Genomic DNA, 15785 nt, shown 5'->3' with positions numbered 1-15785 from the left:
CCCTCTAAAGTAATTCCTAAACCCCTGGCTCTTGGCCACAACTATAATTTTGTGTTTTTAACTTCAGTTTATTATAGAGCAGTGTTTCTCATCTGGTGTGTTGTTCATATTGGGTCGCAGACAGCAGGGAAAGAACAATGCCAGAGATCTTCCTCCACTGATATTTTTCCATGGCCCAAGCAAAATTTTGGGCCCCCAAGGCAAAATCAATTATATTAATCTCGCATTCGGCACTTTATACACGCTAAATATACTTCTCGTTTGAAAACACAATGCAACTGAAGCCTGATTTTCACTTGAGTGTGCGGCGCGAGCATTACACAACCACTTGCGCCAGTGGGCTTCCCTTGATATCGTAGTGCAGAAAACATTGATGTGAACCATTTGAATTCTTGTGAAAATTCTCTAGTTTAAAGCGCTATGAAGGAAGTCAAACCTCTCAAACAGCTAGACAGTCTTGACATTATAAACAGCATTGATGAGGACAAGACAGACAACACTGTGCATGTGCTAAAATAAAGACTAACTAAAATGTATCACAATTTGACAATAGTAACAGTAACTGTGGTATTTTGACAAAAATGTTAAAGTTAATAATATATTAGGTGGAATCTAATGGATTTTATCTCAGTGAGATTTTTTATCTTTTATTGAGCGTGGCACGACTTTGAGCCAGACGGGCTAGTTTTCATGCACAACAGTCTCTAGAGTTTAAAAACATCCAGTGAGTGGCAAATTTGCGGACAGAAACGCCTCGTTGATGAGAGAGGTCAACAGAGAATGGCCAGACTGGTTCGAGTTGACAGAAAGGCTACAGTAACTCAGATAACCGTTCTGTACAATTGCAGTGAGCAGAATAGCATCTCAGAATGTACATGTCGAACCTTGAGGCGGATGGGCTACAACAGCAGAAGACCACGTCGGGTTCAACTTCTGTCAGAAAGCTGAAGCTGCATTGTGCACAGTCTCAACAAAACTGGACAGTTAAAGACTGGAAAAACATAGCCTGGTCTAGTACACAGATGGTAGGCCTACTGCAGCCTCAGCTTTCTGTGCTTCCATCCACAGAACTGCCACTCACTGGACATTTATTGTTTTTTGGCACCATTCTGAGTAAATTCTAGAGACTGTTGTGTGTGAAAATCCCAGGAGATCAGCAGTTACAGAAATACTCAAACCAGCCCATCTGGCACCAAAAATCATGCCACGGTCGAAATCACTGAGAACACATTTTTTCCCCAATCTGATGGTTGATGTGAACAATAACTGAGCTCCTAATCCGTATCTGCATGATTTTTTGCATTGCACTGCTGCCACACGATTGGCTGATTAGATAATCGCATAAATAAGTAGGCATACAGGTCTTCCTAATAAAGTGGCAGGTGAGTGTATGTATGCAGGTATGTGTGGGTATGTGTGTGTGATATATATATATATATATATATATATATATATATATATATATATATATATTACACACACTCAGCAAAAAAAAAAAGAAACGTCCCGTTTTCAGGACACTGTATTTTAAACATAATTTTGTAAAAATCCAAATAACTTTACAGATCTTTATTGTAAATGGTTTAAACAATGTTTTCCATGCTTGTTCAATGAACATGCACCTGTGGAACGGTCGTTAAGACACTAACAGCTTACAGACGGTAGGCAATTAAGGTCACAGTTCTAAAAACTTAGGACACTAAAGAGACCTTTCTACTGACTCTGAAAAACACCAAAAGAAAGATGCCCAGTGTCCCTGCTCATCTGTGTGAACGTTTCTTAGGCATGCTGCATGGAGGCATGAGGACTGCAGATGTGGCCATGGCAATAAATTGCAATGTCCATACTGTGAGACGCCTAAGACAGCGCTACAGGGAGACAGGAAGGACAGCTGATCAACCTCGCAGTGGCAGACCATGTGTAACAACACCTGCACAGGATCAGTACATCCGAATATCACACCTGCGGGACGGGTACAGGATGGCGGCAACAACAACTGCCCGAGTTACACCAGGAACGCACAAACACTCCATCAGTGCTCAGACTGTCTGCAACAGGCTGAGAGAGGCTGGACTGAGGGCTTGTAGGCCTGTTGTAAGGCAGGTCCTTACCAGACATCACCGGCAACAACGTTGCCTATGGGCACAAACCCACCTTTGCTGGACCAGACAGGACTGGCAAAAAGTGCTCTTCACTGACGCGTCACGGTTTTGTCTCACATGGGGTGACGGTCGGACTCACGTTTATCGTCGAAGGAATGACACCGAGACCTGTACTCTGGAGCGGGATCGATTTGGAGGTGGAGGGTCCGTCATGGTCTGGGGCGGTGTGTCACTGCATCATCAGACTGAGCTTGTTGTCATTGCAGGCAATCTCAACGCTGCACGTTACAGGGAAGACATCCTCCTCCCTCATGTGGTATCCTTCCTGTAGGCTCATCCTGACATGACCCTCCAGCATGACAATACCACCAGCCATACTGCTTGTTCTGTGCATGATTTCCTGCAAGACAGGAATGTCAGTGTTCTGCCATGGCCAGCGAAGAGCCCGGATCTCAATCCAACTGAGCATGTCTGGGACCTGTTGGATCGGAGGGTGAGGGATAGGGCCATTCCCCCCAGAAATGTCCAGGAACTTGCAAGTGCCTTGGTGGAAGAGTGGGGTAACATCTCACAACAAGAACTGGCAAATCTGGTGCAGTCCATGAGGAGGAGATGCACTGCAGTACTTAATGCAGCTGGTGGCCACACCAGATACTGACTGTTACTTTTGATTTTGACCCCCACTTTGTTCAGGGACACATTATTCCATTTCTGTTAGTCACATGTCTGTGAAACTTGTTCAGTTTATGTCTTAGTTGTTGAATCTTTTTATGTTCATACAAATATTTTATAAACGTTGTAAGTTTGCTGAAAATAAAAGCAGTTGAAAGTGAGAGGATGTTTCTTTTTTTGCTGAGTTATATATATATATATATATATATATATATTTTTAATTTTTTTTTTAAAGACCAACTACATTGACCTAACCACAGTAATGAGGAGCCACCGTGGTCTTACCTGTGCTTACATGGCATTGCACTGTAAATATAAGGGCAAGTTCATGCAGTCTGGACCTCCAAGACGACTTATGGACAAATTATGAACAAAGTTTTCCTCCTGCCTAATATATGTTCTGTTGCATGATAATTGATATTAGGAAATAAACTGGAAAATAAATATAATTGGCTCATATAAAGAAATAGGCTCATCAAGTTTTAAAAGGGGGGAGAAAAAAGTTCCTTTATCTTTCATTGTTGACATCAACAACAAAAATAATGTCACTTGATCAATGCCCTTTTATTTGAAAACCACAAACAAAACTATTGAAGATGCCACCCAGGCTACATTAAATACATGTTAAGTTATTTACTGTGTTGGCTCGCCACTTGATGTCCAATGTTAAATTTCTGTCCCGAAACAAAACCAGTTGAGAACCACTGTTATAGAGTGTATGTATGTAAGACACCTGTGAGTGTCATTTAAGATGTGTCCTTTAAGAATGGAACAGCAGAAGATTAGTAGCCAATGTTTGTTCTTTCTGGCAATCCCTTTAGCTACATGAATAGAATAACCTCATGTACCAGTTACATTCACTGTGCCATTCTTTACTAGAAAACCTAAAATCTAAAAGTAGAACAGTTGATTTCTTTCCAATTTCACATTTTGGAAGACCCGCTTTCTTTGAGGACAATTTATTTTAAACACTTAAAAATGTAAATAATAAATATATAGCAAATGCTAAGGCTAGCAGTTATTTCATATTGGTCAGATATCTAGAACCAATGCATGACTGTTATTTTCGTTCTTCTCGAGATAACTTTAGCATGATAACTTTCATGACAGAGATCACAAGAAAAATAAGCCATGACCTTGAGAATACAAGACGAAAAATGTGGCCTCCGTGGGATTCCGTATGTTTGAATTATTTATACATTTAGTGCCGGTATGAACTTGAAATGGCTGTACTAATGGATTACTCAAGATTCAGAATGCGGTACATTTCTCGCAAAGTAATCAGCGCTTTGTATAATAATACAATACTTCCCACAGCTTCAGTTTCATCCAGAAAATAAACAAACATGTGGATGGACTCCAGTTGTAAGTATAATCATTCATTTTGCTCTCATTCAAGAAGTCTCAACTTTTTTGAATCTACATTCCACACAAAACCAAATGTAGTCCGTAACTCTAAAGTTAAAAATTTACATGATCTAAAATTGGAGTTTTTGATCTCTAGTGTAGTCATCAGGTCCATCTGAGACATTAAGCAGAAAACAGAGTATCAACACATTTGTAATCCATATCTAACATCAAAAAAGTCAGTAGAGGAAAGCGGAAGTTTTTTTTTTATCTTAAAGAGCAAACTGGTCAATCTACAACTCATGTGACAGGAGATTTTGAGAGTGTGTGCAACATGTGAATCATCATGGATTGGCTCCATACGCATATATGTATGCAAAACCTGGTCTATAGAACAGTGGGACACTGACCATATTGTGACAAAAACTGTCATTGAGAGTGACGCCACTGAAACACGCAAAGAAAACTAGAGAGTCATGACGCTAACTAGGTTTTATTTTGTGCTCTATGGTTTTGCATTTGCCAGAAATGATGGCAACCATGTACCATTAAACGCTCAGAAAAAAGGAAAGAACACAGAAACATTGTTTGCCTCACACATGCCAAAGACATGACAACACAAGAGCAGAAAATCTGAACCAGACACTGAATACCCTTGAGAAGTTCCACAGGAAACCCCTCATATTTTACCTGTGGTACCGCTGGGAGCGCAGCTCCATTTCCCTGTCTTCCTTCAGGTCCTCCTGTGACGGGCACAATCGGATTGGCCACAACAATATTCCACTCTAAGGATGGAAGATTGAACAGTCATATTGCTCAATAATTACAGTATATCATCACAAACTGAGCTGGATGTTTATTTCACAATTAAGAAAAAGTTGTACATATAAAAGGCGGGACGGCTACCTGATTTGAGTGTTTCAGCGTCAAGCATGCCTCCTTCTCGAAGACTCTGGATTTCATCTGGTTTCACTTTATCCCAGGGGATGTAAGTGACGCCACGCTCCACATCCCAAAACTTCTTAAACTCTGTCTTTATGCCCTTGTTCAATGCCCAAGCGATCTGATCAAGGACAAATTAAATAACAGCTCAGTTGTAAAGATTCAAAAACTGGCATGGGAGCTATAACTTGGGCAAATGCTACATCTGGGACAAAACAATAGGTTAAAGAAAAGCAAGTAATCCAAAAGGTAACAAATAACACAAAGACTATTAAAGGATTTATGAAAACTCCAACTGGCTAACGTCCAGTGCACTCATGTAAATAATGTAAAATAAAATTTTGTCAGAAAAACTAAATTTTATAAATTAATTGAACAAGGTACTGTAGAAAAAGTCAGAATTACTTAAAGGGGTCATGAAATGGAGAATCAAATTTTCCTTGATATTTAGACATATAAGTGGTAACTGTACTATAACAGAACTCAAAACTTCCTCCCCTGTCTAAAAAGAGCATTTATAGTTGCCAACGTCTAGTTTTGAAATCTGTCCGTCCGTGACGTCATGACACATTGCTCATTTGTATTTACAAATTTGTATTCCCACAACATCCCTTGGCCCCGCCGACTGGCGCGCAATTCAAGTCAAGAGGCCTTCCATGGCTAACTATTCCTAACATAACACCTAAGAGGACACATCTGGACTATTTTGGATTATTTTTTAATATATATTCATGCACTAGATAGACACCTTTGACTGCTTGATACATATCTCGTGCCGCTTTTAAAGACACGGTGTCAAGTTACAACTCTTAAAGGGAGAAGCAATTCTCTTTCATTCAGCTGCTGCCTGTGTTGCTTTGAGCACAAACACGTCATGGACTCGTTCTTTCACCCATCTGCACTATTTTTAATTACTGGTGTATGTAAACATAAGACGTCTTTGACCGTTTCGGTGCGTTTCTGCTGATGTGCGCCTTCAGTATTTGTGTGCGTAATTTCACCATTCTTTGGACTATGTAAGCATGGTTTTTTTCGGATCATATAGGCATGGATTGCTTGTGAACAAGACAAAATACGATTCAAGCTTTGCAAAGGAACTGTTATTGAAGGATGAAGCAGTTAAAAACTCTTCAAAAAATGTAAACAAACCATTTCATTCATGAATATTTCAAATGTCATGACTGTTTGATAGTTTTTGTGCTGAGTGTTAACAGTTGTGCTTGAGATGAACAGTTTAAAATATTCAAATGCAATGTATTGTATGTGCGTTGTGTGTAAACCCTGCAATTTTGTTTAAAAATGTTCTTCCGATTGAGTTTGCTGAAATGGAGGCGCTTAGGCCAAAACCAATCGTTTCAGACAGAGGGCCAAAAACAGGGTGGAAAATGATCATATATCACTAAATTGTGACTGTTTTGGTGCAAAAAAATTTCATAACATTATCAGTGGACCTCAGAGAAGATAATAAAAATATTAAAAAAAATAGCACTTCATGACCCCTTTAAAAAAAATCAATAAAGTCAACTTTTATGCCATTTAAGTAAGTGCAACATACATTTTTAAACAGTGAGCACATATAATGTCATGTTTGGTAGTGAAGGTGGAACTTACAGGCTTTTGAGCATGCTCAGTTTGATCACTGATGCTCAGTCCAAAGGAGGCCATTTGTGGCAGAATAATATCACAGAATTTAAAAACTAAAAATCAGGGAATTTAAAAAACTGTAATTTTGACATATCTTTAATGATGTTATCTAATAGTCATAAAACATGCTAATGTCATGAAAAGATCTTGAAAAATCATGGGTCACAATCTGTGTGAAGTGGGAACCTTGTAAGGCTAAGCATTATGAACTTCGTATTGTTTTATCTGCTAGAGAGCGTACCAACAGGAGAAGCTTTGTGGCTGAAGGCAATACCCATAATACCTTGCGCTTGAGTGTAAGCGTGTTTGGTCAAAGCATGCCAATTTCAGTGGCGGGCCATGCATTTACAGTCTAGGCCTTCAGTGTGATTCATGCCATTAAGAAAACTCAGTTTCACAATAAGACACCCTATGCCTTTGGGCATCATACATTATGTCGCAGCTAACTAATAATAGCATTTAACACTTTAAAAACACGTCCACGCAAGAAAGCCAGAACTTGAAATGACATATAATGCTCAAGCAAGCCTAATTTTAACTGTAGCATGACTGTTTTGTGAAATGAACGTCTCCCGAACAGACATTCAAAAATCATAATTTTTCATATGAATCTACCAAGGAGGTCTATAATACCTGGAAAACCGATCTAATAATATTTGCGATTTAAATGTTGCTTGCAATAAATTTCATTTCGTCAGGGTACACGGTTATGCTGCGTTCCATTCAAGCTGGATATGGGATATTCCTACTTGATATCTCCGACCATAAATGCATTCCATTCCCCGATATTCGAAAGATGACGTTTAAGGAAACAAAACTGCAATGCTCCCGTTAGCTTAGCAGGGGTTTGACTCTCATTAGAGATGTCTCCTAGCAACCCAACTGATAAACAATGCTGTAGCGCTAGCATTTGTGCTTCAGGTGTACGATTATCAAAAGAGATTATGTTTTATACACCTGTTTCTGCAAGCGTTTGTTAAACAAGTTTTAATATCATGTAATGTGGAAACGAACTCATTTATCGATATTACTTAATAAAGTTAATGAATGTTTATCACTTACTTTGTATATCTCCCTGAGTGTCCACATGTTTGTGTGACATCATGCCCCTGCATCTCGGCGAAATTGGAGTTGAGAATTTCTGCACAAGCCTATAAGTTGTAATTCTGACTTCAAGATGCATTCCATTGCACTTTTCCTACTAGGAAGTTGTAAAATCCGACTTTCCGTGTTCATTGCACAGCACTACTTTTCAAAACTTGATCCGACACTGAATGCTCCAGCAGCCTAATTTACACTTAGAAAACTCCTGATGTTGCTATAACAATGCAAAAAGCACTTACCAATTTGCTTGAAGTGAAAATCAGTCCTCCTTTCCTGTTTAATTAATCAAATCGCATGATCATGCAGAACATCTCATGTTTTTAAATCCATAAGGATCTCTTTCTCAACGGCAATACGAGCAATGACAGCCGACTCGTCAGACAGCTTGATCTTATGCTTTTCGCTCTTGAATTACGTACATCACTTAAAGCGTGATTGCGTCACTCAAGGCCAGCTAGAAGGCCTGAACAGGGACATATCCTAAAGATCACACCCACCAAGAACAAATAAATCAATCTGATTGGTTGATGAATCTGACAATCTGATTTTAGATGCCTATTCATTTGCATTGTTGAGGGATTCTGTGGAAATTCTGATGGGGTGGAGCTCAAACGCACACACTGCTTTGGGCATGTGATTTGTGAAACAGTTGTCACACTGCTTTTAAGCATCAAGGAAAAAATTATTTTTTGTCATTAACAATTTTTATTGATTCCACACTCAAATCAACACAAACAGCACATGAAAACACGGAATCAACCATCAAGGAATAAATTCTGACTGGATAAACTTGTGTTTGTTTGTAGATTAATTAAGAGTGGAAATCGATTAAAAATACATATGCAAAAAGGTGATTGAGATGAAAGGATAAAAAATATGTATTTATTTGGCATGTTAGGCCAGCAGAGAAGGCTTTGCTGGCCCTGAGAAATCGCCACTGGCCAATTTACAGAATGAGGACATGTAAATAATTTGTAAATAATCCGTTTTGAATTAACAGATGTTTTAGTGCTGTGTTTTTAATTATGTTTTGCTGTAAAATGTTGTTTTGTCACAAACAGGGTGATTAGTGTTCGCTTTGATGAAGTTTCTTCAGTTAATAAATTGACTTAAAGGTGCTGTAAGCGATTTTAACTGTTCAAGAATTTCCCCAAGATGAGCCTCTGGATTAGCCACGCCCCCCTTTTCCAAAACAACACACTCCAAAAGACATTAAAGCCCCTTTTACACACAGATCCCAGGATTAATCCCAGGAAAAGCCATTCCAGCAAGTGTTCTGGGACTGCAAAACTGTTCACACTGCAAGAGCTTTCCCATAATTTCTGCTTGCATTCACACACATCGCAGGACAATCCCATAAAGACAAAATTTACATCACGGTGTGACGTCTAATGTACAGCGTCTTGGGGGGCCTGGGTAGCTCAGTGGTAAAAGACGCTGGCTACCACCCCTGGAGTTCGCTAGTTCGAATCCCAGGGCGTGCTGAGTAAGCCAGGTCTCCTAAGCAACCAAATTGGCCCGGTTGCTAGGGAGGGTAGAGTCACATGGGGTAACCTCACCGTGGTTGCTATAATGTGGTTCGTTCTCGATGGGGCGCGTGGTGAGTTGAGCGCTGAGATTTGAATTTTATTGATTTTAGGCCTACTTTTACAAATAGCTCATAAGATTATTTTGTTTTCGTTCAATGTTAATTGCTGTTAACTGCTGTCTACCAACTGAAATGCCTCCCAAGAACAATAAAGACTGAAAGTGAATGTAACCTTCAAAAAAAATAAAATAAAATAAAAGCATGGCATATCAAGATGCATGGCAATTTAAATAATATTAAAAAGTAATAATTTTCAGTGATACTGCCCTGTAACAGTTAAGATGTTCATTTGATTCAGTAATCGCATTTGTAATTTAGTTTGTTTCTAAACGGGTCTACCTTCCTAAAAATAAAGAAAACTAACTAGCTTACACTGACAAGGAAAAACTGCATTTTTATCCTTCAGACACTAGCAATTATTACAATCAAACTTGATTAGGCTATTCATTTGCCATTTATTTGTTGGTGTTTTTCTTATTTTTTTTGCACTAGCACTGCCATTTGTTTTGCTATGCCTTAAGCACTTATTAATTTACAAATAAAATGTATTAGTAATACACATATTGTATGCTAACTGTTGCGCTGTGATTCAGCATTGAGAGGCATCGAGGCAAATGTCATCTTTTCGATCATGATTTCTACAAGCTTTAAAAAAAATTAATTAAAAAAATATATATTTGGGAGAAAAACAAATGTATTATTTGTAACCTAATGTTTTGGAAAATAGCAATAAGTATATTTTCATAATCGTTATGTTCTTGCCGATTTATACAACGCCTACGTCTATGATTAATTAGCCTATACCTACCGTATTTTTACTTACATTCATCTTCGCAAATTCTGTAGAATGTTGTTCACGAAGACTTTACTTTAGGTTTGAAATGTTCCCTGCATGAGACTGCACTTTTTTTCATCACAATTTCCAAACTGGGTAACCATCATTTGGATAAATATACAAAATGTATTTTTAACATTTTGAAATACCCAAAGTATTCCTACTGTACATTGCAGACTTCAACCGCATGAAAAATATGTCCTCACTGCGACACACCCTTCATGGTATCGCTTTCCTTTTGTTCACACAGACACGTCCCGGGATTGACCCCGGCAATGTTACTAGGGTCTGATCTCGGGATCAAATGTCTGAGCATTCAAACACCAGCTTGCGTTCACACAGAAGGTTCCCCGGCATTGATATTGCCTATATCCCGGGATCAGATCCCAGTGTGAATGAGCTTTATTTAGACCGACACAAGCAGAAACAGTTGTTAAAGGGGTCATGACATACTCTTTTTTTTTTTTTTTTTTTTTTTTTTTTTATAATTTTATTTAGGGCTGCAACTAACGATTATTTTTGATAATCGATTAATCTTCGATTATTTCTAAGATTAATCGGATAAAAAAATACATTTTATTTCCTGTATTTTATTAAAATATGATTTTTCAAAAAAACTGAAATGATAAAGGGCGTAAGGATTTGGTTTGATTTACATTATTGTATTCACGATTCTATACTCTCACAAAACTTTGAACAAAGAAATTATTATTATTATTATTACTTTCAGGACACATGCAAAACAGTTCCTTTACTTGTAAAACTTGACAAAAAATGCTCATCATTAAAGAATAAAATGATCTATAGAGCATGGAGTGGGACAACAAAATCAGCCCAGCAGAGGGCAATAATAACATGAGAATAGAAATGTTAATAATTCTGCCCAACTGAAAAATACATAATTATGTTGGACACATGCTTGTACACTGTCACTGATTACATATATTTAAGTATTCACTGATTACGTTTCTAAACTATTCTTTAAAAAAAAACATTTTGTGTATGTTTATCCAGTAAAATAATGTTTGCTATAGTATAAAATTACTAGTGAAATCAGACATTACATATGTCTTTAACAGAAGGACTTTCAAATATCAGGACCCTTTTAATTATAATACATTATATTCAGCATTACATACAGGTTAATAAAGTACAATTATCTGTTAACCCAGTGCAAATTCACTCTCACAGTGAAAAGTCTCATTCTCACAGGCTCACTGTATTACATGCGCTAACATGAGCGGGAGAAAACACTTTAAAGACCGGCACACAGTGACTGCTGAGACTTCAGTCTGACATCCATGAAAGCGCACAATTGATTACATTTTTGTTTTTGTTTTTTGGATTTTTTCCCCTTTTTCACCCAATTTGGAATGCCCAATTCCCAGTGCGCTTTTAAGTCCTCGTGGCTGCGTAGTGATTCGCCTCAATCCGGGTGGTGGAGGATGAATACCAGTTGCCTCCGCGTCTGAGACCATCAACCCGCGCATCTTATCAAGTGGCTTGTTGAGCGCATTGCCACGGAGACATAGCGTGTGTGGAGGCTTCATGCCATACACCGCAGCAACCATGCTCAACTCACCACACGCACCATCGAGAACGAACCACATTATAGCGACCACGAGGAGGTTACCCCATGTGACTCTGCCCTCCCTAGCAACCGGGCCAATTTGGTTGCTTAGGAGACCTGGATGGAGTCACTCAGCACGCCCTGGATTCGAACTCGCAAACTCCAGGGGTGGTAGCGTCTTTTACCACTGAGCTACCCAGGCCCCACACAATTGATTACATTGAAATTGAAATCGTGGTATGATGTCGGACAGTTTAATCAAAATGATTGCGCTCCCTTTCTCTATTGCGATCGGTTTGATTGACGCATATGCACGCGCTCGCTTGCTCAGAGTTTAACTGAGACTCGCTTGTGGTAAAAACAAACAGTTTTGCGAAATATGCGCCGATTTTGAATTCATAACATGTTTACATAATATAACACAGGAAATAGCAGTAAAATGTAAGTGATGCTCTGGAGAGAAACAGCTCTCGTGCATAAAACAGCACAAGCACTCTGTCAACGCTCCTGATGCAACAACCGCTTCACATTAAACTGTATGCTTATTATGATCTTCTTTGAAGTGTTTATAAAGTGCTCTCATGCGCTGGATATCTTGAATCGTGTTTTCTCTTCTTCAATTTGTCTCCGTTGTTTTTTAAACGAGTTTCATAATGCAACACAATTTTCACTTGGCTGTGAAGTGACACTGACGGGGCTTCTCTGTGCTTATTGCAAATATCCAACTAATCGATAATTACATTTGTTGTCGATGATTTCCATTATCAATAATTATAAATTTTATCTAAGTTACTAATGTTTTTTTTTTTTTTTGTTGCACCAAACAGTCATAATTTATTCATATATAAGGATTTTCCACCCTGTCTCTGGTCCTCTGTCTGAAACGCTCTGTTTTAAGCTGTCTGGCCCTTTAAAACTTAAATGAAACTGGTTACTTAGTTTTTTTGTCCAATAGTCCAATTTTAACAGCCCCATCTTTCAATAAACAGTTCCTTTGCAAAGCTGGAATCATACTGTGACTGTTTCACAAGCAATCCACATAGAAATGTTCTGAATACACAAATGTAATACAATCCAGTGATGTTGGGTGCTTCAACAGGCCAAAGACGAAGACGCTGGCCTTCACATCTCACATTTTCCTGTTTTTTTTGTTTTGTTTTTTTACACACAGGACTGCACGTGTTTCTCCCAGTCAGTGGCAGCAGCAGAATGAGACAGGTTTTTTAAAGTTGCACTTGCACTGCTCTTAAAACATAGCGCACATCGCCGGAAACGCATCAAAACGATGAAATATGTCCTGTAGTGCATGTTTACAAAAGTGGTGCAAAAATGGTCCAGGACGCCTTCAAAACAGCACAACAGCTAGACAGCGCAGCTGAATGAAACACAATGGGGGATCCTTTTTAGAGTTATAACTTGACATCGAGTCTTGAAGCAAGATGTATGATAATGGTCAAAGCCATGCACGTTTATGTAGAAAAACATTTAACTCCAGATAGGCACATGAAGGTGTCCTGTGTCCACTTGGTATAAATCTCCCATGACAAGCCCATCTCTCTCCTCTTCACCTGTGTGATTGACTGAGCACCAGTGGGCGGGGCCAAGGGTGCAATGACGGAAAAATAGGCGTTGTATATACAGACGTATTTGGTCCTTGTGATGTCACAAGTTACATAAATTCCAAACGAGCCTTTTTGCAGCTTGGTTTAAAAAAAATGCCCTGTTTCTATTAAGGAAGTTTTCAGTTCTGAAACTTACAGTATGTTTTTATAGTACAATGATCTCTTATATGTCAAAAGATCAAGGAAAATTTTATTCCTCATGTCATGACCCCTTTAAAAACAACAGCAGCAAAATAGTGCCCTCAACTGACAACTGTTATGAGCAACATGCAATAAAAAGGCATTATGCCTCAATAATTTGCTGCAAATATGAGAATGTGCAAAATGATTGACAGGCAGAAAGCGTCACAGACAGAGGACCGCGGACAAATTTTTTTTGCTGTTTACAGTCTAGAGCTGTCACACAGACAGTTGCGATATCTCACAATACTTATTTCATTAATATCTATCAGGGAGTAGTAAAAAAATGTGCATACCTTTACATGAAGAAAGAAAGAAAGAAAGATCGTTTACAGCATCTTCAAATTCTAAAAGTTTGAAGAACTTGTTACATACACCACATTTTAAGTTGGACCAACTATTTGGTATCTTGTTGGGGCTGACATGTGATCTTATGTAGAAATGTAGATTTGCATAATACAGAATATATTTTATATTATTTTCAAAAATACAGAAAATTATGGACAGCTGCACTTAGTCACTGTTTTTGTCACTGTACTTAGTCAACTTAAATCACTGATATTTTTGAGTTTTCTGAACTTACTGTATTGAGTTCATGGAACTTATAATCCAACTCAAATTGTTAAATTGGTACAACTAATTTGCCTGAAGTTGAGTAAACTCAAAAATGCTTTGCAGCTGGTTTCCTTTAAGTTTACTCAAGTTTACAGTGCAGGTATCTCAAAGAACATGTTGAACAGGAAGAAAAGGCATGTTGCGGTACCTTAATAGCTTTCTGGTTGACTTTAGCGGCCCCTCTGCTGAGTTTGCTCAGGGCCGTGTTAGCATCCTGTCTGTGTACCATGACGATGTACGCACAACCTCTGGGAGGAATCATCTACAAAGAATCAAACACATGGACAGAGTATGTTAAAACGAGTTTAACTGCCAGGGTGAAAGTTTTGCAGCTATTACTAAGAAATACTGTTGAAAATAAGTTCAGAATAGGAGTGGCATTCAGTGGACACCAAAAATGTTTTACCATCAACAGGTACTCTATTCCTTTAAGGCAAATTTACATTACAGAAATAATGCTAATTTTACCAGCTGAAAATTAAATGGAGTTTTACAAGACACAAGCTTTAACTGCTCTATTAATTTATCATATACTCTTCCCAGCTTTTGAGGATTCTCCAAGGAACTTTATACAAAGCTGTGCTCCAAAACGTATACAGTATAATATTAGCGAGGACAAACATGATCGATACGTACATTAATGGACTCGATCTGTCCAAACTCCTCCATCAGACTCATGATGTCCTGCTTTTGAGTCCTTTTGTCCAGCTGTCCAATCCATAACGTAGTGCTGCACACTGAAAAACAAACACAAAAGAACAGCATGTGAGACAGGTTTGGGGAGAATGATATTTCAAAGTATTGCAATATTTTACCTTACAATGACACTAATATTTTCGAGAGAGACAGACAGATGGTGGGTTGCACCAATAAGGATTAAATTAAGCAAAGTTTAGAGCTAATCCATAGTTGTGTTGCACCACTTAATTTTAAATACGGTTTATCAAATCAGAGAATAAAGTTAACCTGTTATTAAAACCTTCATCTGCATTAAGAGAGGAGGGGAGCAATAACAATCACCTGTCGCTTGTAACCGCTCTCGTTAAATGCCGAATTAACTCTCTACTCTTGTTTCTCGAGAGACCCTTCTCTGTCTGTCTGCATGTACAGTTGTGCTCAAAAGTTTGCATACCCTTAGAGAATTGGTAATATATGTACCATTTTTAAAGAAAACATGAGAGAGCAGGCAAAACACATTTCTTTTATTTCTTATGGGATTCATATTTAACTGTAGGTTATAACAGAATGGCACAACCATAAAACAAAACATGGCAACAAAGAAAAAAATTAAATGACCCCTGTTCAAAAGTCTGCATACCCTTAGTTCTTAATACTGTGTATTGCCCCTTTTAGCATCAATGACAGCTTCCAGTCTTTTGTAATAGTTGTCTATGAGGCCCCAAATTCTTGCAGGTGGTATAGCTGCCCATTCACCTTGGCAAAATGCCTCCAGGTCATGCAAAGTCTTTGGTCATCTTGCATGAACCGCACGTTTGAGATCTCCCCAAAGTGGCTCGATGATATTAAGGTCAGGAGACTGTGATGGCCACTCCGGAACCTTCAA

The 15785-nt window shown here is 38.4% G+C and overlaps 1 protein-coding gene across 3 annotated transcripts in view; it reads right to left on the bottom strand.

Annotated features, from left to right (window-relative positions):
• The window catches only part of LOC127422224 (SR-related and CTD-associated factor 4-like), a 58113-nt gene that overhangs the window by 25860 nt on the left and 16468 nt on the right, over window positions 1-15785 (bottom strand). For all 3 annotated transcript variants that reach the window (XM_051665569.1, XM_051665571.1, XM_051665570.1), the window contains exons 13-16: window positions 14858-14958; window positions 14370-14483; window positions 5028-5184; window positions 4812-4906 (exon numbers count right to left, since the gene is read on the bottom strand). In XM_051665569.1, the coding sequence (XP_051521529.1) occupies window positions 4812-4906; window positions 5028-5184; window positions 14370-14483; window positions 14858-14958 (467 nt within the window). The remainder of the gene's footprint in view (window positions 1-4811; window positions 4907-5027; window positions 5185-14369; window positions 14484-14857; window positions 14959-15785) is intronic.

Source organism: Myxocyprinus asiaticus, chromosome 31 (genome assembly GCF_019703515.2).
Source record: "Myxocyprinus asiaticus isolate MX2 ecotype Aquarium Trade chromosome 31, UBuf_Myxa_2, whole genome shotgun sequence".
NCBI lineage: Eukaryota > Metazoa > Chordata > Actinopteri > Cypriniformes > Catostomidae > Myxocyprinus > Myxocyprinus asiaticus.
Note: the sequence above shows the minus strand (reverse complement) of the source record. Positions and strands in the feature narration are given on the sequence as shown.